Source organism: Poecile atricapillus, chromosome 3, assembly GCF_030490865.1.
Source record: "Poecile atricapillus isolate bPoeAtr1 chromosome 3, bPoeAtr1.hap1, whole genome shotgun sequence".
Classification (NCBI taxonomy): Eukaryota; Metazoa; Chordata; class Aves; order Passeriformes; family Paridae; genus Poecile; species Poecile atricapillus.
Window position 1 is genome coordinate 66,661,463 of NC_081251.1, and position 25,949 is coordinate 66,687,411.

The window sequence follows — 25,949 nt, forward strand, 5'->3', positions numbered from 1 at the left end:
GATAGATCGAGTGAATGGCTTTAAACTCACAGGGGGCAGGTTGAGATTGAATACTGTGAGGTGCTCCCACTGAGGGAGACAAAGATTAGTTTCAGATAAGCATTGTTAAAGTGAGAGGCGTGGCTTTAAGCCCAGGAAATGTAAATTTTAAAACTCTGTCTCAGGGGCTGGGCCCTGTGAGCCCTGGAAGAGTCACCCCACCCCAGACCCTGGTGGGGTGGCAGCCCCAGAGTTCTGGTTGGGTTTGAGCCCCTGGGGTTTCTCCCTTGCTGTGTTCCTAGTGGCCCCTGACTGTCGTTCTAATTGGGAACGGCGGAAAGAACGACACGGACTCTCAAGGGAGTCAGAACAGGAGAGAATCTCTAGTTTATTGCTTCAGTCATGTTATATAGACTAGTTCGTGAAGAGTACAGAAAGGAAACTCTTATTGGTTAGTAAAGTACTACATTACCATCATTGGTCAGTGGGGTTTACCACCCCCTGACCTTCTCCTGCAAGGAAAACACGGGAATCAGAAAACAGCACCTGCAGGCTGTTTTCTGTCTTTGAGGATTGTTTTGAATCCTCCCATGAATTTCCCAGGCTAGCTTCTCAGGCAGGGCTGGCAGGCCATGGGGCCTGCAGCTTGCTCCAAAGCTAGCCTCCACAACTCACCCTTTTGATTTAGGAAAAAAATAAAAAATGTACAGTGTTTGTAACATCCTGCTGGGCCCTTGCAGGAGGGAGAACAAACACGGCACAAGTGTTTTTTTTTTTTTTTTACTAGATATTGGAATGGATATTAATTTGGAATTTTGGTTTATGATTTTGATGTTTAAAGATTGTTTTCCTTGCAAGGATTTCACGGTTGAGTCAAATATCCTTAACTCAGTGAACTAATACAAAGCATTGTTAGTCTGTTCAAACTGACAGTCTAACTTGTCAATATAGTAGTTTAAAAGAACACTAAAGTGGTATAAAGTGAGCAAATTTTGGTCTCGCAGGAATTGCAGGACTTTGGTGCGGTTCACCCCCTACAAGGCGGGGGGAACGCGTGCTGGCCGGGGCACTGCTCGAGCCTCGGCACCGTCTCGCGGGGCGGCTCGGGTTCACAGGAGAACCTGGCAGCACAAGGCTGGCAGAACCCGGCTCGGCACCTGTAGCACGGTCCGCGCGCGCGCGGGCCGCACTGACAGGCGCGAGGGGGAGCGAAGTTCGGTCCCCGTCCTCCCCGCCGCTTCCCCGCTGGAGCGCGGGCGAGCGCGGGGCAGCAGGGGTGTTGTGCAGGTCCCGCGGCTCCGCGCCGCCCCTTGTGGCTCGCTCCGCGCGGGGTGCACACGCGCGGGGGGAGCAGGGGCGTCCGCGCGGGCTCCGCGGTTTCGTGCCGCTTCCCGCGGCACAGAAGAAAGGAGCTCATAGGGCGCGCGCGCGCGAGCGAAAGGGGGGCTTGGGCTCTCCCCCCCCCTCCCCCGCAGCTTTTTGGTCGGCACTTTGGATGGGTGTGGGGGGGGGGAATGCTCGCCACGACTCCGGCCCCGGCTCCAGATCCGGGTTTCGGCTCGGCTTTTAGGGGGTTTTTGCAGCCGACTGGAGCTAGGGGGCCCAGCTGGCCGCCCAGCCCGCGGCCGGTGGCGGCGGGCGGCGTCCTGAGTTAGCTTTTTTTTCTTTCTTCTTTTCCACCTTTTCTCTCTTTTTTCTCGCCGCTGCTGCTGCCGCTGTGGGGACTCAGGGCACCGGCGGAGGCTCCACGGCGGCCGCTGGCAGCAGTGCTCGCAGCGCTGGTCCTGGAGGGGCCGGCGGAGGCTCTGCGGAGGGCGCAGGCGGAGGGGGTTCTCGCGGCGCTGGCGATGGCGGCGCCTGGGGGTGCGGTGAAGGCAGAGCTGCGCGATTTCTGCTCTTTTGTTGTTTTTCTGCTGGCAAAACTTGCGCGCCGAGCTCCGCGGATGGCGGGCGCTCAAATTTTTCTGGAGAGGGAGATCTCTGGCTCACGGACTGCTCCTGCCCGCTGCTAAAGTTCTCTAAGGGTCCGGGCAGAGCTGAAAGACTGTTACACAGTTCGGTTTCACTGTTTTTAGGCTGGCACTGTTCCAGTGCCTTAAAAATCACTCCCCAAGTTGCTGCTAAGCTGCACGCGCTGGTATCTCCTGCAGCCAGCTTAGTCCACAGGTGGTCTCCCACTGACCACCAAATCTCAAGGTTAAACACATCATTCACAGTCATAGCAAACTCCTGCGCTTTCACCCAGTGGAACAAAGCGCGTATATCTTCTTCAGGAATACAGAGTCCCATGCTCAGCAAGGCGTCTTGCCATGCAAAGCTGACAAGTTGCTTATCAGCTAAATCACAGTTCTCCATTATGAAAACTTTTTTTATCTTGGCGGCTCTGCGAATGCAATTATGCAAACGCTATCGGCTTGGACCCGGGATTTCAAGCTCTGCTTCACCAAGATAGCCGTTCCAAGCCCGCTCTCCGGCAGGCTCCACTATCCCGTTGGTTAAAAACCAGCTTCCTCTTGGAAAGCCCGGGAGAATTCCACTTTCCCCTCTAGGGGGAAGGGCCGGTGTTTTTCCCGCTCGCTGCTTACCCTCAGGGGATTAGCAGATGTCTTCACGTCCGTTACTTTCTGACCTCGGGGGTCGGCTGCATATCACGTCGAGTTACCAGACCTCGGAGGGTCGGTCCGTCATCACGTCGGGGTCACCAGATGTCGTTCTAATTGGGAACGGCGGAAAGAACGACACGGACTCTCAAGGGAGTCAGAACAGGAGAGAATCTCTAGTTTATTGCTTCAGTCATGTTATGTAGACTAGTTCGTGAAGAGTACAGAAAGGAAACTCTTATTGGTTAGTAAAGTACTACATTACCATCATTGGTCAGTGGGGTTTACCACCCCCTGACCTTCTCCTGCAAGGAAAACACGGGAACAGACAAACAGCACCTGCAGGCTGTTTTCTGTCTTTGAGGATTGTTTTGAATCCTCCCATGAATTTCCCAGGCTAGCTTCCCAGGCAGGGCTGACAGGCCATGGGGCCTGCAGCTTGCTCCAAAGCTAGCCTCCACACCTGACCCTGAACTCCACCCTGGTTCTGTCCCTCAAAACCCCTCACCCTGCCTCTGTTCAGGGCTCTCTGTCTCTGGATCTGAGTTTGTTCCTGTGCTGAATAAATGGTTTCATGAGCAGAAGCCCGTCTCCTTGGTGTCTTGTGCCTGTCACTGGTAACTGTAGCTTCTCTGGACATGATCCTGCAGCTGCTGAATGCAGCAGAATAGTAGAAGGAAATTCTTTCTGAGGATAGTGAGCTCCTGACACAGGTTCCCCAAAGAAAGTCTGGTTGTCCAAACCCTGGAAAGGGTCAAAGCCAGGATGGGATTTTGAGCAACCTGCTCTAATGGAAGGTGTCCCTGCCCAGAGCAGGGTGGGGTGGAACCAGATGATCTTTAAGGTCCTTTCCAACCCAAGCCATTCCATGATTCTATTATTTTTTATTTCTTTTCTTTTTTTTTTTTTTTTTTGCATTTAAGTAGCCTTTTCCTGTAGTCAAAGTCTTCAAAGAATGTTTGGACTGTGGGAGACTTTCTCCTTCCATGTCCATTAGGGATCAATGCATTGTCTATGTGAATACTTTTTTGTAATCACTGATGCATGAGAGCAAGGACATGAAGAACATATTTGGCACAGTGCCAGAAGCACAATGATTTCTTACATTGTAATAAAGACATAAAAGTTGTGCAATAACTAAAAGGTGGGACCGCAGCTTTCCTGGCTCCTCCTCAGTAAATCTTCATTTACATCCTAAGGACTACTTTTTATTTTTATTTATTTTAATTAAATTACATTAGCTTCTTATTGTATCTCATCTCTTGACTTCAAAGAGTTTGTGGTTGATTGTTTTTGGAATTTATCTAAAATCTTATTAGAGCATTTACACTGACATGATATTTGATGACCGCAAGTTTTTATCTGAGAAAGAAAAATATTTAATCTTTATTTTGCTTAATAGAAAAAGCAGAGCAGAAAAAAGTAGGAAAGAAAAGAAAAGGAGGAGAGAAAGAAAAAAGCAAGGTAGCGCCTCAGTCTTCAGAAAAAGTCCAAGGCCTTCAGGACTTAACTGAAAGTAAGTCCTATTATTTTCAAGCTAAAAATACAGACAGGAGTTATATGTAAAGCAAAAGGCTTTGCTTTAATTTGGTTTTGAACTTAACTGGACAGAGGTTATATTTACTTTTTTTTATTTTGTTTAAATTGTAGTTATTTATAGCTAACATTACATACTGAAGTCATTCTAACCTGCAAAATAGATTAAGAATGGTATATTGCAGTACTTTGTTTTAATGGCGAACTATCTTACAGTTGTTCTGTGTTTAAAAAACAATTCTTCCTCTTTCATAATTTATTTGTTCAATATCCACTTTATACACAAAATTGCAACTTGAAAAAGCAGGAATGCTTCTTCGTCAAAGGGCAAGGGAGCTGGAGGTGGGGCGGAAATACTTGTTAGAACTTTCTCCATGATATAAATTCTTGTTAGAACTTTCTCCATGATATAAATCTTAATTTTTTTTTAAATCTTCATCCAGGAAATACATAGTGATGAATTTAATTCCTATATAGATATATTAATAAGAATATAAAAATTAAGTAAATTTTTGTTTGTGCATTTATACTTAATATTGAAAAAAAAAAACCCAAAAAAAGTATTTTAAACCACAGGTAAATACTAATCAGCTAAACAATCAACTAAGATATTTCAAATTTACTAGCATAAACTATAGAAGATCTTCACAAATGTATAATAAGCTCATATGCTCTTGGCATTGCTTATGTTTGGATACAAGTGGCATTTCCATGTGACTAGCAGCAAAAACCAGTTATTAACTGGAATAATTTGCTGTTGCAAATCAGTAGGTGGGAATAGGTAGAACATCTTCCTAAGGAAAATAACTGCAAAGTAAAAATTAAATTTACTACATAAATGGTATTCCTGCTTGATTTGAATCCTGATTAAAATTAGTGGTTTCAATAATTTTAAACTACAGCAAACCAAGATTGTGGTTTTTCATCAGCAAATATATTTATTGAAATTCCTACCTTACATACCACTAAATGAGTTAAACAGCAGTACATTTTAAAATATATTGCAGGAATGCAGTTTGGTTTACTGTAGCAGGTGTGGAATAGGAAATGAGATGTTTCATGTGATTAACTAGTATTCAAGCATGTGATGGAGAAGAAGAAAAAAAAGGGAAGCAAAAGGATCCAAGATAAGTATTCTAGAAATTGTGTAAAATGAGTGAAAGAGTATTAAAAAAGAGGCACTGCTTTCATGTGAAAAAATGACATGATAGTTAGATCTTTATTCTGCCACTTAAAGCACAGTTTATGCTTTTTTCTGAAAGACAATTAGTGTGTTGTGAAGAGGTTATTTAGAAAGATTATTAATTCAGGGCTTCAGTACATTGATCAGAGAACTTTTTATCTTAAGTTTGAGCCAGAAAAGACTTCAGGAGAATAGTAAGAGGTAGGTATCTCTGTAGTGAGAAAATTTAAGATTATTAGACTGCAAGGAAAAAAAGGAATTGCAGTTTGAAATAATACTGAATTCCGATGCATTTTTGTTGTGAGCCTGTAAACAAAAAAGGGAAATCTTGCAGGCTTCATGGGATACATGGTCTGCACAGTGGCCCAGGACAGTAGAACCATGGTTGTGGATAAAATGACATCTGAAAATAGGTCTTGATTCAAAGTCAGACTTAGTTGCAAAAAGTTCCTGAATTGTTCTGGTGGAATTTTGTAACAATGACTTTATTTAATGCAGCAAATTTTTTTTTGGGGGGGGGGGGGGGGGGGTTGTGGGATTTTTTGGGATGTTTTTTGTTGTTTTGGTTTTTTGGGGTTTTTTTAATTTTAAATTATTTGAAAAGTGTTTCATTCCTAGCATAATAAAAGTGCTTATTTCCCTTCTGCAAGCTTTCAGTCTGCCTGTTAACAGTTGACTTCAAGGAAATTTTTCTTCTTTGTGATAAATATGGACTATTTCTAAAGAGATATTTAACTACTCCAGATACTATTTATATCTGACTTTTAAAATGGCAAAACCTTCTGTATTCATTGCATTGTATATTCATGACCTTGTTAATCATGACACATTGAAGTACCAGTTACTTCTAAATACTTGGAGACTCCTTTTACAGGCTTTTGATTTTGTGTGGGCTATAATGTTGTGATGAGTTGGTGCTGTCTGGCAGCTAAGCCACTACCCATCCACCTGCTCACTCCTCACAGTGGGATGGGGCAGAGAATGAGGAATGAACCCTTTGCCCACCCCCAGTGTTCTTGCTGGGGTAGTGGAGTGAGCAACAGATTTATTGGTGTGTGAGCTTGGCTCAGCAGGCACTGATGTACTGGTATGTTACCCATGGTGCTTTGGTCACGTATCTAAAACAGAACCACAAGAGCTGCCCTGATGAAAGTTGAATCCTAGACAGATCCAATACCATCATATACAGTTCTGAATCCACTTGCACAGTCCAACCAATGCCTGCTGCACTCCACAAATGCGGTATGAGTTGCAGGATCATTGAAGCAATGAACCTGCTTCTCTATTCATCCAGTTGCGTGGATCCAGCTGAATAATAAGCCCTTGGTGTAGTCAGTCCGAACTCTTCCTGAGAGCAACCAACTCTTTGGTTGTTCGGCTTGTCAGTCAGCCAGTCTTTGGGAAATTTTGGAAAACAATTCATATGTTCCTACTGACCCATTTTAGCATACAAATCTGTGCTTTTCCACTCAGCAGCTTTTTCTTCTGGTATATTCTTTTCATACTTCGGGTATCCCCTTGTTTTATGACCAGTTTTTACAAAGAAATTATATGATATGAGATGAGGTACTGTGAGGTGAAGGTCCATAATGTTGCAGAGTCCCCAGAGAGGTGCAAAGTAGAGCTGCTTTACTGTAAAAAACAGGCCTTTTTAAGCAGTTAGCCCATTATCAGTTTCATTATTTTAAATCATAACAAACATAATTTAACCATATACCATGATGTGAACACACAGTGGTTACATCACTTGTTCTTCTGCCTCTAATTCAGCTGAGTCACTTTCCCATAGTCCTTTTCTGCTTAGCTGAAGTAGCAGGCCTGAGCCATGGTTTTACAAGGCCTTCCCTTTGTAAGGTTTCACCTATATGAAACAAGGTGCTCAGTTGCCTTGTTCCTATCAAGAATCACCACTTTGCTTTTATTTAGGTTTCCAAACTACTGAGTTTCATAATAATTTCTGAGCTGCTGGAAATTTTTTTTCAGCAGCTCAGAAATTATTCTGTTTGTTCTACTAATCAGCCATGTGTTTTGCTAATCTCATTGTGCCTTGATGCAAATTCTGTAATTAAAGATAATATTTTCTATGTCACAGAAGTGTGGAGATAATTATTATTATACTTGAAAGTTTTTGAAATCAAACAAGTAGATCTGTAATCATCAGAGTCAATGAGATAAACATCACATAACTATAACATACATATAACATTATAATTTTTCTTTTACCTATTGAGGAGTTTTCATTTACAAGATGGATTGAAGCCTAATGTTTTGGTTTTTTAAGTGCATATCGTTCTGAAATATTTTTGTCAATTCTGAAGAGCTTACAGTTTATTTTTCTGAAAACTGAAAAATACCTTCCAATACACAAAGCTAATGCATGCCTATCACAACAGCAGAAGTTAACATCTGAGCTGCACATCTGATAATCAAGATATTGAAATCCAACTGATGTGTTTTCATAGAATAGTTTGGGTTGGAAATTCATTTACTTCCAAACGTCTGCCATGGACAGGGACCTCTTCCACTAGGCCAGATTCCTCACAGCCCCGTCCTGTGCAACCTGGCCTGGAACACATCCAGGGATGGGGCATACAAAGCTTCTCAAAGCACCCTATTCTGATGCTTCAACATCCTCACAGTAAAGAATTTTCTTTTACATCTGAGCCAGCCCTCTTTCAGAGGGGTCAGTTAAAACAATTACCCCTTGTTCTATCACTCCATGGCCTGAAGAATCTCTTCAGCTTTCTTGTAAGGCTACTCTAAGATCTCCCTGGAGCCTTCTCTAATCCAGGCTGAACAACACAAACTTTTTCAGCTCTTATTTATAGGAGAGGTTCTCTGGCCCTTAGATCACTTTTGTGGTCCTCATCTGGCATCATTAGTCCTTGGAAAGTTAAACTACACCATTAGCTCTTGTTTGATAGATAAATATTTAAAAGAAGCATTGAGTGAGAAAATTCTTTTCAAGTTGTATGCAAAGCATATGATAAACAAATAAAAATAGTTAAGATCTATTAAAATCAACATTTTTTAATTACTGGCATTTCTTTTTAAGTGTTTGAACATGTATTTTACATGGTTCAATTCAAATCTTACTTTTCCTTCTCAAAGAGACTGAAGCATTTGTTCGGGTTGTTTAGTACTCATTATCTGTAAGTGAATTTGTAAAGCTGCAAGTGTGAAACATAAGTAGCTACATAGATACAAAATTTTTTAACAAAACACTGCAGAATTCTTATATATACACTGATAGATAAAGGTAATAAGCTTTGCTGAATCTGTTTTGTTCTACTGTATATTATAACATTTTTCATTTAGTAATGCAATTTTATCAAGGCTATCAGTTTTAACCAGTTTCACCAAATGCTGAATCCACACTAATCGTCATTACACTTGATGCTAAATAATTTGAATACATCAACCTAATTTTTTGCACAGTGAAAAAAGATCAAATAATATGTAATTTTTAAAGCTACTGGCATAATGTGCTAGTATTGTATGTATATTTTTAAAGTGGATATGATGTTCCTGGTTAATAATTTGCATGCTCTAATAATTTGTTCATTTCTGTTTATTGTCTGCCCTGCAGACATTTTATTTCACAGCCCATCTGGACTGAATATGACAGCTTTACATTCCAGCTGGTATTTGATTAAATACTTTTATTTGAGAAATACTACTCACATGCAATGAAATTGGTATGCCTTGTGGCACATACTGTTCTGTAATGCGCAGGACATTGTAGCTAATATTGCCATGTTTGTAATAGATCAGATACGTTGGTAAGGACTGAAATTAAAGTTAATTATAGCTTTGCTTCTGAATACATTGAAACCCACAACTAACACAAGAGCTGTGGTTAACACAGGAATCACAAACATGCAGTGAGAAAAATTAAGAATCCATTGGAAAGTAACTCTTACCTGCTTTTAGCTTATAATTAATTGGGTAATTGAATTCCTGGAAGAATATTTAAGATGCAAACATATTGTACTTAGAGAATAAAAGGTTGTATACCATCTGAATAAATAGATTTTAGGTCTGATAAGTCATATTTTCCAGACACCTGCCTGCTTATATGCAGATAGCTTTGTTTTATTTCATTTCACAGAAAATACCTATTCTTAATGCAACTTCCAGTTGCATATTTACTAAACATAGGAAGCAATTATCCTATATTTGAGGTGAAGCTGAAGGGAACAATGACAGACACAGATAATTTTACTGGAGTGTTAGATAGGATAGAATCATAGAATCATTTAGGTTCAAAAAGACCTCTAAGTTCATTGAATCCAGCTGTTAACCTGTACTGCCAAGCCCACCACTAAGTCATGTTCCTAAGTGCCACATCTACACGTCTTTTAAATACCTCCTGGAATGATGGCTCAACCACTTCCTTGGGAAGCCTGTTCCAATGACACAACTCTTCCTGTGAAGAAATTTTTCCTAAAAAAACTTTCTGATGAAAAACAGGTGTCACAACCTGTGTACTGAAATCTGGTCTCCAAGTTTTCTGAGATGACTAAGGAAAAGTAGAGATAAATAGATAAATATATATATATATATATATACTTTTTTTTTTTTTTTTTTTTTTGAGATGTCTTTTTGGTAAAACCAGAGACGTATATTTCAAGTATGATGTTTTAGACTTTTAATTTCCCTTCAGCATGAATGAACTGACTGTCAGATATTCTTGGCTTCTCTTCATCATTCAGGGATTAGCAATGGCTTCTTTCAGAGATAGGAGAAAGAGATGATTGTATGCAACAGATTTCTGGAGTTAACAAAGTGAATGTGCCTCTATTTCTATCCCTTGCCTATAGCAGAATTAGAGGCAAACAAAATTCTATAAGGTATGTGGGACAAGAGCTTCATACTTTCTGAGGCAGCTGTCATTACCTCCATTGTTTCATCTGCTTGACAGGAGTGAGAGCAGTAACCCTGGCTTACAGGCACTATGTTTCTCAAATTACTTCCCTCAATCTCCATATCCCTTGGCAGCAGTGGCCTGAGCTCTGGCTTTGGATCCTTTTGTTGGCAAGATCAAATTTTGCCTTCACTGATGAGAAGCATTTAACTAGCAGTCACCAATCAGGATGTTTTTACTTCATCTACATATTATACATATGATTATACATATTGTTTTATTTATCATAGTATCTATTGTTTTTAAAATTTGAAGTAAAACAGAAAAACAATGTTGAAAGTTCCATCTGACGTGTCATATTTTAAAATTGTATTTTCTGTTACTCATTTATGCAAAATAAGTAAAATATGCAAATGCTGTTGATGATTTAAATGAGGCGGTTTTTTTCCATCCATGGATTCTTTTCATTGTACATTACAATTATCTCTTCTTTCAAATGAAATAACAGTCAGACAAAGAAAACAGTAACAAAAATAAGGCAGAGAAAGCGCAATCATTTGGTGTGAGGTACAGCAACAGTTTTTTGCTGTTTACCTTGTTCTAAAGCATTTTGATGTTTTCTGTGTAGAATCACCCGTACCAAGCCAGCCAGAGATGGTCGTGTGCGCTGGCTGTATACCGCTGCATTTGTTTGAAGAGGATATTTTTTTATTAACACGAATGGTAAGATTCTGCGTTCTCAGGACAGGAAAACATTACTTATTTTGTTATCAGAGTGCTTCATTTTGTTGCAACGACATTGTAACAAAAAAAATACAACTAGCACAGTGAAACAGTCACTAGATGATGACTATCAGTTAAATTTATATTTTGGTACTTCTGTATTCTGAACATGCATTTTCCTGCCAAAGCCTACTGATTTTACTCAGTTTTCCTCCACTTTCCTCAGGATCCCAGAGGCTGAAGTCTCCTGAGAGAGACTAAATGTGGACTAGAAAATGTATCTTGATGAGATACTTCTGAATGGAAAGTCTAATTATTTTTAAGGGCTACTTGAAAAAAAATGAATTTTAATTTTTTGAAGACTACAGCTAAGACTCCCTGATATACATTTTCCAGTATGTTGTTTGTTGTTATATAAGGAATATCATGTTTATATCAATTTCTATCATTAGTGTTGTAGCTGGTGAAAGCAGCTGGAAAAGTGTAGCACTTAATGCAGCTGGGGTAAAGACAACACTTAAATTTCCACTTAGCCACTTACACTCCTCAGAAAGCTTTTTATAGTGCCAAAGCAGTCTTTCTTGAGTTGATTATTAATTAGGTTTCCCTTTTTTGTTGTTCATTTAAATCATATCTATCATCATTAGATCATTACATTTTAAGCTGCCTTTTCAGGAAACTGGTAAGCTTCATAAAGAAATTTCCAGAAATGGTTTGCAGGTGTTATGCTTTAGTGCATTTAATTATTGCACTTAATTCTTTTAAAAAAATATGTTGTGTATTTTATGCAGTTTTGAAGATTAACTTGTTATCTGTGCTATTGTTTTAATTTATTTTAATTTAAGGTCTCAGTCAATTATTGTCAATAATAAGCACTGCTAGTCATCAAAAGGCAAAGTGGAAAATGGGGCATGGGCTTATATCTCTCCTGCCACCTAACACCCTGAATCTCAAACTTGACTATAGTCTGTTGGGATATAGAGATTACTGAAAAAGAGGTATGGCAGACCAAACAGGATGAGACAGATGAATCTATATGTCTAAAATAGTATTTTAGTAAAGACTTGATAGAAAGATGGAAGTTGACAGAAGTTAAATATAGAAGTATAGAGAATTTCTTATGGATAAAAACCACACCATTTTCAAGCTATATTCAAGGACTGAGACTAATTACACTAATTGAAGTAAAGTTTAGAAAATGGATTCACTAAGATAAGAGCTGCTCCCTAAACTTGGAGCAAATTTTGTCATTGACTGCAGTTGTGCCAGAATTTCCCTCCCAGATTTTTTCAGTCTCCCTTTTAGCTTTGCTTTCTAGTATGGGTTTCCTTGGATGGTTGTGGCTTGAATTTGTCTTAGTTTGCTCAAATAAGATGAAAAAAAATCAGTAATTGAGTCATACAAGTGTGTAGTGTACTCAACAGCTAAATTCTCCTTTATGACACCTAACTGGTTATCTTAAAAATCCTTTCTAATCTTGGATGTTTAAACTGGTATTTTAAATTTAATTCATTCCCCATTCTTCAAATAACTGACAACCACAACATTCTTCTCTACAGAGTTCATAAATACAGAACCTAAGGAATATTTTAAAATTAGTAGAAGCAATCAGACACTACTTGCTGATGAGTGTATTAAAGAAATAAGTTATTGGTGATATATTTAGCATGTAAAAGAAAGTGTGGATTTAAAATTAAAAGTATGTACAAATCTTGTAACAGAACTTTCAGTTGTGATGTTAAGTATTGGGCCATTATTATTTTAGTGGGAAGAGCACCACTCAATGTCCACATCTAAAATTGTTCTTAAGTCTGCTCCTAAGGGCTTTGGTATACAGATCAACTGAAGTGTCTTTAATGTGTTTTAAAAAGCCGTCAAATAAAAAGCTTAGCTTTAATGATGCATTGGTTCAAAGCAATACACTACTAAGTTTTTACAAGTTATCTAAAAGACCAATTGATTTTAGAATTCTGACACTTTGTAAATTCTCCATGAAGTAAGGACTTTTTCCCTCAGCAAGTGCTTTTAAGTATGGTAATTTAGAAGAAAATGTTGTGCCTATTGCTTTCTTACATATTCATTCTCTTTACTTGTATGTTATGGTCATATAAATAAGTTAAAAGAAGAGATGAATCTATTATGAAAAGTAAAATACATGTAAACACTTCTAAGTATACTTTTTGTGTTGAATATCAAATTCAGCACGTTTTTGGATAGTCTTGTCAGGTTGACTATATTAATTTAATTTAATGTACAAGCTCTTAGATTCCTTTCTGTGTATACTGTTCTTGTTTGTTAGACAGGTGTAAGGAGAAAGAAGATCTGACCCAATCAGGTTATCCTTCCATGTTCCATAGGCTGACTCTTCAGAGAAGATGAGGCAATATGGGCTTTCCCATATACACAGCCATCCTGTCCTGATCACTAGAACTCGGTCCTGTCCTCTGGTAGCACTGCCAGAACCACCACCACTTCCTTCTTGGAAGCTTTTCCGTCAGAAAAAGCAAGTTGTTGTGACATCTGAACCCCAAGGTTTGTCTACTAAAAGCTCAAAAATAAATTTGTAATCACATTTCAATTATTACAGGATTGTCTGTTATCTTAATTTCAATTGAACTCCATTTTGTATTACTTCCTCTTAGCCATATTTCCTGCATACTTTGAGAAGTGTCTCAATTTATATTGAAAAAAAGCAGTCTAGTGGAGCAAATGAAGAGGGGACACAGAAACTCTCTGATGCAGAACCATGAAAGCTTCTGAGCACCTTTTAAAAATTTAAAATATGTGACTAGTCCTGCTGCATCAACTCATGGTTTCAGAGTAATTTTTTTCCTAGGGTTTGTCTGTACTGCATAATGGAGTTAGATGAATGATATGAGATAGCTTGAGCATGAAAGTGCTACAGGCAGGCTAGCAAAGTATACTGGGATAAGAGATGGAGGAAATTGGCAAAGGCAAAAAGTGCTGCCATAGTTGCTTTGAGCTACCCTGGACAATGTTACATATAAGCTAGGCACATTTTAATACTTCTCAGGCTGAAGATCAGAGTGTAAAGCATTTATTTTTTCATGATATGTCACCTAGAACCACCCCTCGTTTTTCTGTTCAATTCAAATGCATGGGATGATACTTGGAAAATTATTTAGGGGTGACGAATCCCAATTGGAAATTATTTCTCAACATTAATAGTATTAAATACTTTTATGAATGTATGTATTTAACAAGTTGCTTTTTCTCCCAGAGCCTGTGGTAGAGAAACCTGAAAAACACGTTGAGATCGCTAGCCTATTTTTTAAATACAAACTGAATATTATCACAATACCAACAGACACGTAAGTATATAATGTAATTTCAGCATTAGCATTGTGAAAGTGCACTGTGAAAAGTGCCATGGCTTATCTTTACTTGTGTCACAGGGAAAGACTGCTCAGATCATGTCTGAAGCATATCTGGACAAAGTGCTCTGTTGATGTATTGGTGTCACGTAATTAAGCAGCTATCAGTGAACTGTACATTTAGGATCCATATTGGCAATACAACAGCTAGATTTGTATACTAGACACAAAATATTGATAAACACCTAAAAACTTCTGGACACCTTCCTGTAGCTAATCCCAAGAAGTTCTAATCAGGCACACAGATGCATACATATGTAATTATGCTGACCCTCCTATCTTTGAGGCTTTCAAACACCTCCTGTTTTGGGAGTGCAGCACACGCTTCCTGTTGGGGATGTGAGTCTCTGGGCTTAGCTGTTTCTCCCTACAATCTGCTCATGTCTGCACTGCTGAGAAAGTTTCCCACGGGGTCCCCCTGGGTCTCCACTTGTCACACCCAGCACAGAAAGTCCCCTAGGCAGATGCAAACTTCTTAGGGCTTCTGACATTGGAGGATAGGGAGTGCCATCAGGCAAAGACACATTGGGATTCTCTTTCCAGTGGGCCCAAAGACGTAGAATTTTTGATAGATGACTTCTGCCAGAAACACAAATATTCTCTGATGTATTTCAAATTTTTCCTCAAACTATTGATATTTTTTAATTCTAACACATATCAAGGAAATAATTGACTGGCCAGTCAGTATTTTCATGGGCATCACTAGTTTCATAAGGAGCATTTAATGTTTATTAATAAAAGAGACTGTTCTCTGTTCATGATAGTTGCAACAAGCCTGAATGTGCAGGTGAAGAAGCTCATGGTCAAAACACAGCTTTGTATAAATGCCTTGTTTTAAAGACTGTTTGGAACCCTTGAAAACCAAAGTCTTTATATAGGGTGTCTTAGAGAAGCTTCAGAAATTGTTGTATTCATGATTTCTAGTCAATATTCCATGCTCAGCATAATACTTGCTCCCTGACAAGAAAGGAAAGGTTACCATAAAGTGTATGAGCCAAGTTTTTGTCCTTGGACACACTGTATAATGCACTTCTGCTAGGCTTCAGCTTATGATTTGAACATTGAGACAAGTTCTAGAATTATTAATCCTGTCTCTTTTATTCTGACTGAGTTTCTGTCACAAAACATTGAATGTAGCATATACCCAGTGTAGACCAATATGTTTATGTCATTTTGGAGGTTAGGTCTTTTCTTGAGTCTGAGTCCAACAACAGGTTGTAAATTGTTGAAGATCTGTGCATTTTCTTAGGGTGTGTGCACCTTTTGTTGAGACATCTCTAAATAAACTGACTAAATTACATATGTGACAGGTTCTACATTTTGATCAAAATAATTGAATAAACCAGTAAGCTATTTTTAAAATATTTGAGCAGCAGCATTAGCCCATGGAAGATGTGACCATGGAATATTCTGGGGATGTAATTGTTTTGCTGATACAGTTGCATTTTGTTAGTAAAAAGTAGTTAAATTACTGCTTGTTTTCATACAGTAGGAGTAGAAATACATTATAATTCTCTAAACAATTAACAGGCTATCAAAATAAGGAGGGATTGATAATGAAGATGCTGAAGTATTTGCATTTTAACAGATTTGATATTGTTTTTCATACTTGATAGATTGCTTTATGGTCAACATACCCCAGTGTGGAAGGATAGTTTATTTAATGTGCTAAGTTTCCATGACAATTAGCTAATTTAATCTTTGTGATTTAATTAACAGGTAATAGCCAAAAATATATAGCAAGTATTAACATTTTGTTCAAGTGATATAGCTGTGTAAATAAGATAAGGGACTTAGATACACAGTGGGGACTGAAAGTTTTTAATCTCTTCCTTTTCTTCTAATAAATTATTTTGAAACACCAAAAGGCAAGGTAATTGTGACTGTTACTGCAAAAGATCTTGATCTTTCATTATCTCAGTCCTTAAAGAGGGGGCTAGTTAACACAGATTTTAGTTTGTTCTTTATAGCTGTAATAGCACAATTACACACTTAAGTCTAATTAGCATGTATACAAAATTGTTTAGGTCTTGTTCTTCTAGTTCTTCACTTAACAAGCAGAGACTTACTTATATTTCCTTCAGTTTTTACTCCTGCCTCCAGTGAAGTCAGCAACAGAGCTTTCTTTTGCTAGTACCAGAATAGGCCTGCACAGGTTTCCGTGGTTATCCTGTGTTTTAGTGGTCTGGTAGCTATGGAGACCCAGTTTGAGGGAAAAGACAAAAAGTATTCTGACACAAAACATTTTATTTTTTTATCTCACCTCCATTTAATTAATACTTTTTTCTTGTCTAGAGGCCATAGCAATTTATTCACTTCTGACATTATCATCTATTTTTCTGGCTTGGGCTTTTCTTTTTTGAGGGTTAGTTAAGAGTTCTCTGTATCATAGGTATATGTGTAGCACCAAGCCAGTAATGACAAGAAATATGTGAAGATATGGATTCTGTGCTTCCCTAGGAATCTTTCAAAATAAAGGAGACACACATTATTTTGACAAAATTCTGTTAAGAATAATTATGGAAACTGTAATTTGAAATAAAATGTATGGATTAATGTGTTTGAATTCTCTTTTATTATTTAGCCACTTTCCACAGACTACCCTCAAAAAAGGATTTCGTTCTATATCCCATCTCACTTCTGTTAGTGAAATTGATGAAAATGAAAGTGACAGTAATGGGGATATGAGTCAAAATGGGACACTCTCAAATGCAGAAGATCATTCTCAGGTAATATTTCTATTTTTTTAACTTGACCTGGTTTTGTATTACAAAGGACAATGAAAGACAAAATAGAAACTATTTAATACTGAAATATGTATTTTCAAAGACATTTCAGAAAGCATTTTCCCTTGCTATATAAGTAACTTCCAACCCTTTCCACTTTGTAGTTATATTGATGTGTATTTGGTGGGAAATTTTAATTAATACCTTTATTTTTCATTATTTTCCCTCAGATTATAAAAGTTCTGTTGCTAACACTGTCTTAGTTTTGTTCTTTAAAATCCTTTTGATGGGAGAATCTTAAGAAGATAGTCTGCAGTGTTTTAAATAAATCTTAGTTTATGTTGTGATCAGTTTATTTCGGCCACAGTGCAAGATGTACCTCGGCATGTGCCTAGAAAAAATGTAAGCTTTATTTACACATGCCTTAAAATGGCATCTTCACTTAGGACTGAATGGAAAGACTTCTGGCTAGATCTGGAAAAAGAGGTAAGGCTTCTCTGCTCAGTTGACCTGCTCTTAAATTTCAGAAGCTTGGCATTCTAAAGGAATCCTCTGCTATGATTTAGACTCTGAGGCTTCCTGTGCAACTCTATGAGGGAATGCCATTCCTCCAAACAGGTTCAGTAAGTGCGGCGCAGACTGCAAGTTGGCTCAGATCACCCAAGCCAATGTTAGTTACTAGGTAGGAGTCTCCACTGCAATTTTCCTACATAGGAAATATTAATCTTACCTAAGTTTAGTAAAACATTGGTAGGATGACTTTGGGAAGTCGTAATTACTGATTTTTCTATTACTTTTTTTATTTTCTTGTTTCTGTTTTTAATTTGGAATGTGTATATGCTACCAAAGTCTGTTTTTATATAAATATTTAACAAAATGCTCCTTCTAATTCTAAATTAAATCTTACATGCTTAACAGAAAAAAGATGACATTTTCAAAGAGTTTATGAGCAATATATGTCATGAAATATATTTCATATAGGGAAATAATTGACAACATAGAGAAATAAAGACTTAAATACTCACTTAAAAACAAACAGGGCTCCACTGAAGTTTTTCATTTGCTCAATAGCTACAAAGAAATTCAATGTGGCAATGCTAGTATCTCTTGAATTTCATTCTGACTGCAGTAAATACTACTCAGAAGACCATTTGATAGCATTTCTCTTTGAGCTTTAAATTTTTAAATGAATGGAAAGTAATTTTCTATGTAATTTTTGAAGTGTTGGTTTGTATTTTCTCTGCAGAGTACACTCATACCATTTTTATATTTCAGATCTATATGTATGCTTTGTGTTTAGATAATGTACATGTGTGGATATCGTTAGTGGATTTAATGATTTTAAAATAAGGCAGTTCTGCAGTGAAGAAGAATGCTTTACAATAGAATATATATGATCAGTGATTATGTGATATATTTAGCTATTTGATAATTTGTGTACATTTTATAAACAATAGCCTAATTAGTACTTCAGTAGTACTTTAGTAGAAATACTAAAAGTATTTTTAATTATGACATCATACAAAAATCATTACAAAAAGCTGCTGGGTAAAAAAGACCTGTAAGTATGTTTTGGTTTGGGACAAATATGAAAGGAAATTTCTGAATGGGGTATTTCTAGAAAGCAAATTCAAGTGGCCCTTCCTTCCTATTAGTTCAGGAAAGATTTCCTTGGAAAAAAGTAGAGAAAACTCTTTATTTAACAAGCAAATTATTCAAAAACATGAAAAAATGAATACTATTAAATAACAGAACCTCTTGTTGTTCTGAAGAAACAGCAAATTCAAAAAGTCTTTTTTGTGGAGTATAGCTTGACTCAGTCTCTTATAAATCCCTTCTGTGCTATAAAATGCTGTGCCCTAAGCCCTGATAGGCCCCAAGTGTGAGATTCTGATAATTTTTCTAAATTTTCAGTCCAAAACAAGTTTGAACAGTTAAAAAAAAACCCCAAAACTACAATCCAAAAAATTTCTCTGCTTCAGCTAAATAAAAAGCCAACTAAAAGCAAAAGAAAGCTCTGTCTGACTGCCTGAGCTGCAAACAACATGCACCGAAAGAAAAAGCGAAGGAACAAGTGCGATTTCTGAAACAAACTACGCGCTTATTTTCTCCCCACTTCACTCTTGGAACCAATATTAAAAGTGCAAAACTTAGTATCCAACATAAACAGAACAGATAATTAGAAATACAAGCATCATAAAATCATTCTAAAACAAAGTAGCATCTTATAGGTATATAGTAATTATTGTTTTCATTACTTCAGTCTCTAGGTGTACAAATACAGATTTGGCTCATTGTAAATTAATAGAAGTGTATGTGCTGGAAGCACCAGAGGAGTGTGAAATGTCCCTTAGATTTTATCCCCTAGTCCAAGAGTGATTTAGAAGGCTGATCTATCACAGTAGGAAATGAAGCCAAGGAGAGATAAGGGCAAGTATGAAAATACATGAGAGAGATGCTGATAAAACTGGAATGGTTGGAAGAAGACATGAATACAATGCAGGCTGAGGGCAATCTGATTCAGACATGAAATGTAAGAAGTTATGAGCAGCTAATTGACTTTTACATGACCTTTGCTTTTGCCTCAAATTAAATCTCAGCTGAAAAATGCTATGCCTGTTAATAGCTGAAGTATGCAAGTAGAGTTTAATTTTTGCAGTTTGGTTTTTAACTTGGAGAACAATCTTTTTTTGTTTTACATATTAAATCTTTTCATCAACAAAATTATGTGGATACCTCTAGCAAATTCATAAAGGAAGAGTTTGCTTTCTGTAGTTTTAAAATTTGACATAAAATACACTTCTTAAAAACAAGTTAATTAGTGATAATAAAAGCAAACACTGAAAGAGAAAATTTGATATCCAAAATTCACTATATTATTGCTAATTTTTAGAATTTTGTATTGCAATATACTGAATGTGAATAACTTTGTCTCCATTTTAAACTGTGTGATTACTAGTCAAGAGACGTCTGCTTTAAAACCTTTGATACAGATTTGGTAAATCTTTGGGATACAGCAGTTTTATGCTTTAAGCTGACTGAAATTCAGTCAGCTGCTGCACCAGATGCTCAACAAGTTTAAATTGGCATATTTCAATTCACTCTAATGTAAACTGCATGAAGTAACATTGCTGAATATCTGATTCACTGTTCCTAAGGTCTGTTGTCACAGAAACAGAGACTAGCGATACATGAAAGACAAAATTCTAGGAGCTGGATGTACGTTCTTTGAAAAATATGAAGTTTAAAGACATGTCTCATGTCCTCAAAATATTCATACAAAAAAATAGAAATGCCTCATTATTGAATATTTTCAAACTTTTTGTTTGTTTGTTTTTTTGTTTTTTTATTTCTTTGACTTTCCTGTTTGCTGATTTTATGGTCCTGGAAGCATTTAGATTTGTATTAGGAAAAAAAAATTAAATATCTAATTTTGGTAGTTAAATTGATCTTGAATCTCTGATCTTAAGAAAATGCATTTTGTTAATTTTTTGTTAAAAAACTCCATAACGTATGGCCAAATTCTTAAATGGTGAGGCTCTCTTTTATTCTTGTTCCATAGGAAGTTAAGTAATTTATAAGTGTAGGATACACTGAAAGACAAATGTGAAAGTATTTCATGGCCAGGAAAAAAGCAAAACTATCATCATATGTAAATTGTACAGTCCTGCAGCTTTATACAACAGTAATTTTGTCAAACGCTTCAGAGAAAAAGATTATCCTGGAGTAGTGTTTCCTTGTAGATCTGCCATTCAAAGTCTACTTGAATATTCTTCATTTGGATGAATTTTTCGATAGAAGTTGTCTCCAATTCCATTGACAATAAAGTTCTATGTGTTCTGTTTGAGGAAATGCAAAGCAAGAAAATCAGAATATCATTACCTTCAGTATGTGCAATGGCTACTAGATATTGTAGTATACTGACCTGATTGCTATGTTCATGCATCTTAAGTAGAACACTCGTATTTCTCTTTGTGGCTCCTTCAGTGTCAAGTTCCCTGGCAATGCTAATTTCTAGAGCAAAAGTGTTAGGGTCTTCATTGTCTCCCAGTGACAAATACAAAAAACTTGTTCTTTAATGTTCATGTTTCCTTTATGTTTCTTATCTTGGTCTATGCATTCTATATTCAAACTCAGTCCTATCTTCTCATGTGCAGCTGATACCAGTTTATTTAATTTACATGTTCTGTTGTGTGCTCTTTTCATGCTCCCCATAAACATTACTGACTGTTGTGTCATAACAAGCTTTTTCTTCATTTCACTCCAATCCTTCTTCTGTTGCATTTCGTAATTGCTGTGAATTGGTATTGAGTCACCAGCAGAGCTAGGTAGTAAACAAAAAAAAAACAACAAACCTATTTTCTTCACAAATTTTATCATTCTGAGAATTACTTCACTCTGCATAAAGTGGAACTTCCCTGCTTATTATTTTCAGGGGAAAATTACATATGACAATGAGGCACATGAATTAGAGGAGGGACTTGAGAAGAGGCATTTAGACATTTGTGCTATAGACACACTTTGATGGTCCCACAATTATCTACTTGCACATATATATTGGGCAGCTTCAACATTAGACACTGAATAAAAGAGATGCCAAATAAGTAATCCAGTATTTTTAAGCTATTTCTATGTCTCAGTTTGTGCACAGCTTTGTAGATGTTTGTTCTTTTGTAACATTGCCTTTTTTTAAAACCCACCTCTGTTAACCTACGCTCACATCGCAGCTAAAATGAGAACCGATATTCCATTTAGTGATACAGTGACTGAGGAATAAACAAAAGTCTGTCCAAATGACTGTAGATGCAAAACCCTTTGATGATATAACTCCCAGATCAACATCAAACTTCAAAATTTAACACAGGTTTAGAACGTAAGAAATATTTTGGTCATCTTTATAATTTTGAAGGAACTGAAACAGATTTTTTATCTTAAAAATAGAGTACCTGAAACTTTATTCCTTCACCTGCAGTTATATTCAGAAAGCTTATTTTTTGAAGAAGACTTCTGTTTTTCACAGAAAAAACTGGTGTGTTAAATTTTGCCATGCAGTATTTCTACAATACAAAAGACTACTGTTTTTCTAAGAATATCAGATAAATTTTAAAACATATTATTTGGTAGATTTGAATAAAATAAAAATATAGCTAATTTTAGGAGGCTAAAAAATATGAATAAATCCTTGAATGTAACAAGATAGCTATAAACTTATGAATTACCATTATTTTTACAAATATGCATTAATGATTATTAAATGTAAGAGATGATAAATTAGATTTTTAAGTTATCTATAGAATTTTCATTCAGGTTTGCCATTCATTGAAGGAAGAACAATAAGTATTTATCCCAGAATCTAACTGTGTACAACATTTCATGTTCACAGCTGGATCTAAGTCTTTTCTAATTTATTTCTTGAAAAGATACTGTGGCAGCAGAGCTGACTTTTCAGGCAATGTATATTCATTAAAGAGGAAAAATGTCTTTATTTTTTATTTCTGTGCCAATGTCTTAGGCATGGTACATGAGGCAATAGCATAAAAAAATGAGAACTTTCTGGAAACTCTAGTTGTCTCCAAGTCAGTGAAGATTAAAAAGATGAACACATCCTGTACCACTGAAAAAGCAGACAGCTTTTGACTGTGTTATGTTTGTGCTCCAAAAACTGACTAAATGAGCCTATGGGAGTCTCTACACAGCTGTGGCTATACTGGTTTCACAGCTCAGACTGCATGAAGTTACTAAGCATCCAGATTTTCCAGGGCACATTCTCCTTCTTTCCTGGAAATTCTGTTGCAGTTTTTGAGGATTTTCTGTATCCCTCCAGGCCTTCCTGCTGCCAACTGTTAGTACTGACAAAGTACCTCTATATTAAGCTCCCTCATGTCTACACCAAAAGCATGGATCATGTGTACTGTCCATGAGCAGTATATTGGGCAGATAGTGCTGGACTTGTACAGATGTTGCAGTCTCCAAGGCTTATACAATAGGTCTCATACTTTTTATACTTTGGACATGCCCAGGATTTCTGAGAAGAAACACCATTAATTGTACAGCTGACATGTATCCTGGTGTTTGGTAAATCCTGTGACTGCTGCAAGGTTTGGCAATATGGGAATGTTGAAAGTCATAGGCTCAAGTGCAGAAATATTACAGCTCTGTGCATGTGTACTTCGAAAGTCACAGTTTAATGGGGAGAGGTAGTCCATGTGATTTTTCAGGCTCATATGTTGAGACATGACTCTCAATGTGACATGACAAGTGATCACAGCTTGACTTGCTCTTAACAGTTGTATGTACAGAATTCTGGAAACAGAAGCTGAAGTACATGGATATTTGCAAGATCCTATAGTGTCCTTTTCAGCTCATAGAAAAACAAGATGTTAATCTTTAAAATGACTGTAAAATGCAATATATTTAAATTACTAAATTCTTAACCCAGGTGTTAACAATTTCAGCAGTGTCTTAATTTTTCTCTTAATTGCTCTTAATATTAGATCTGTCCCCAGCTTTGACTCATGAAAATTTAAAATAAACAAAACATAACAGTCTTGGAATAGAATTTCATATTTGTGCTGTGAAAAAATGGAACTTCCAAATTCCCATAATAGACAATATAACAGTTAAATTATGTGTATTAAATTATGTGTATTAAATTATTTGCTACTTCCAGTTTTGGGATAGAGACTTAAATCTGTAGTTCATTTGCTCAACTCTTTCCTTTGTTAATTCAGAGAATATCAAACACCTAAAATTTTGCCAGAGGTGAGCTTTCTGAGCCTGTTCCCATGTCCTGAGCCTATAGAGATTCTGTAAAATGCTGCAGGAAGACTTTTACTGGATCTAGGAATTAAAGTAGGAAGCCATAAGGTTTTTCCTCTAAGGACGCATTTACAGGTCCCTTCACATAGTATATGCAGGGTAGTCTGTAATAAGAAGGTTGAGGCAGACCTGGATTTCCAGAAAAATGACCTTGTGTAAGATTTAGGTACTGTTGTGACGTCCCATCCAGTCTAACTCAGACTGTCTAAATTATGTCGGTCTGGCCCTCAAAATATATTTCTTGGTTGTACTGAGAAAGCACAAAAGCTCCAAGTCAGCACAGCCCCCACAGCTCCTCTTTGAAATGCAGAACAGAAAATCGCTGTGTGTCCAGCTGCTGGCCAGGTCAATGCTACCAGCTTCAGCATCAGCACCTTTGTCACATGTCAAGATACGTGAGGGTATATATGAGGAGTTTGGGTGGGGAGAAGGGTGACAAATCTAGGTAAAGGGAGACCTGGGATGAAAGGAAGCTTGCAAATTTGTTTGTAATAGCATTTTTAGGCTTGAATATTTGTCTTTGCAAAGGCAAAGCTAGTCCAGCTAAACCATTAATAGTGCCACATTCAAATAGGAAGTAAACTGGAAACTGTGCAATTTCTTTATCCTGACCAACTTCCTGAAAGGAAAAAAAAAAGAGGTGGAAGTGACTCTTTCACTGTTTGCCATATTGCAGATGGGAGGGCAGTCAGAAGGAAGGATGATCACACACACGTTTTTAAACCAGAGATTTTAAGCTCTCAAAGACAAGGACCTTGTCTTCGTAAATTTGATGAGTGGACTTACTGAAAGGCTGGCTAACTTCATTTGAACTTCAAGTACAGCAATCTACATTGCATTCACAGTAGTTCAGCAATTCTAGCTTGGAGCTGGGGTTGACCAGGATAAAGTTGTTTGCCAAAAACAAAAAGAGAGGCTGCCTTTTATACAGTGATAAACAAAAAATGCTTTTGTAAAACAAAAATGCTATTGTAATCAAGGATGCTGTTGCTAATGACAGCTGTGTATTGTCACTTGCACAGCAAGAAATGCTTGTTGGAAAAGGAGCCCTCTATATATTTTTCAGGAATACTAACAGAAAAAAAAAAATTGAATTTGTTGTAGAATAGGAATATTAGTTCTTAGAATACAACTTACTTTATTGTTTAAAACCAGTAATATCAAAGAACATTTCAATAGTGAAGTGGTAGGTATATGAAACAGCTTTTATCTCGCATTGCAGATTACATGTACTTCTCTAGAAAAATATCAGTCTGTTAGTGATATGCATGCAGGTAATGAAATTTGCCACTTTCATTTTTCATTTAAAAACACAGCCCAAACCCATGATGATAACTTACCAGATTGTATCTCTGTCTCTGGAAGGACTGCCCCCAAATCAGGTATTTACTCTTACAAAATAATGCAAGATTATAGTCATCATCATTACTTTTTCTTGTTTTGTTTTTTCACTGTATAGGAGACCACTTCCTTGTCACAACAAAAGGCAGAGGTACTCAGTAAAGGTAAGTGTGTGTAAAGTTTATAATCAGACTTCTGCCATTCCTATGTTGTTTGGCAGCAGTGTTAACCCTCATATTCATATATTAGCAGTCTTACTTATTTATTGGTGTTGGTTTTACAGGAAAAGATTTCAAAGAACTGGTGTACAATAGCATGTACAATTACATAGAGTAAAATCTTCAGTTTGGTATTCAAAAAAATTTAAACACTTTTTATTAGTTACTCTCCAGAAAAATATAGTGGATTTTTCACACAGAGCTCTTTTTTAAGAAACGTGAATTATAGCATTTTATTTTTTTTTCTGAAAAATGGCCAAAAAAAATGAAACAAAAGCAAACAAACAAACAAAAAACACAACAAAAAGCAGCTTTCATTTTAATGAATGTTTTTCTGAAATGTGTTTTACATCACTATTTGAAGATTATTCAAAATTTTTTCAAAACTAATACCTCATTTTTTAAATTACTTTGAATGCTTGAAGGATTTGGTCAGAAAAGCAAGACACTCTTAAAAATAAGAGCACTGTAGTTGTTTTACTGGAAGCCTAACACCCATGTTAACTTAAATTGAAGAGAAAGTCTAGGTTTTTCAGCTTTCAGGTACTTTTTCCATAGTTGA

At 36.9% G+C, this 25,949-nt stretch overlaps 1 protein-coding gene across 1 annotated transcript in view; it reads left to right on the plus strand.

Moving 5' to 3' along the window:
- Positions 1–25,949, plus strand: part of ADGB (androglobin) — a 108,410-nt gene that overhangs the window by 34,316 nt on the left and 48,145 nt on the right. The window contains 6 exon segments of the mRNA XM_058835712.1: positions 3,982–4,095; positions 10,794–10,888; positions 13,246–13,420; positions 14,130–14,220; positions 16,868–17,012; positions 25,288–25,333. Of these exon segments, the coding sequence (XP_058691695.1) occupies positions 3,982–4,095; positions 10,794–10,888; positions 13,246–13,420; positions 14,130–14,220; positions 16,868–17,012; positions 25,288–25,333 (666 nt within the window).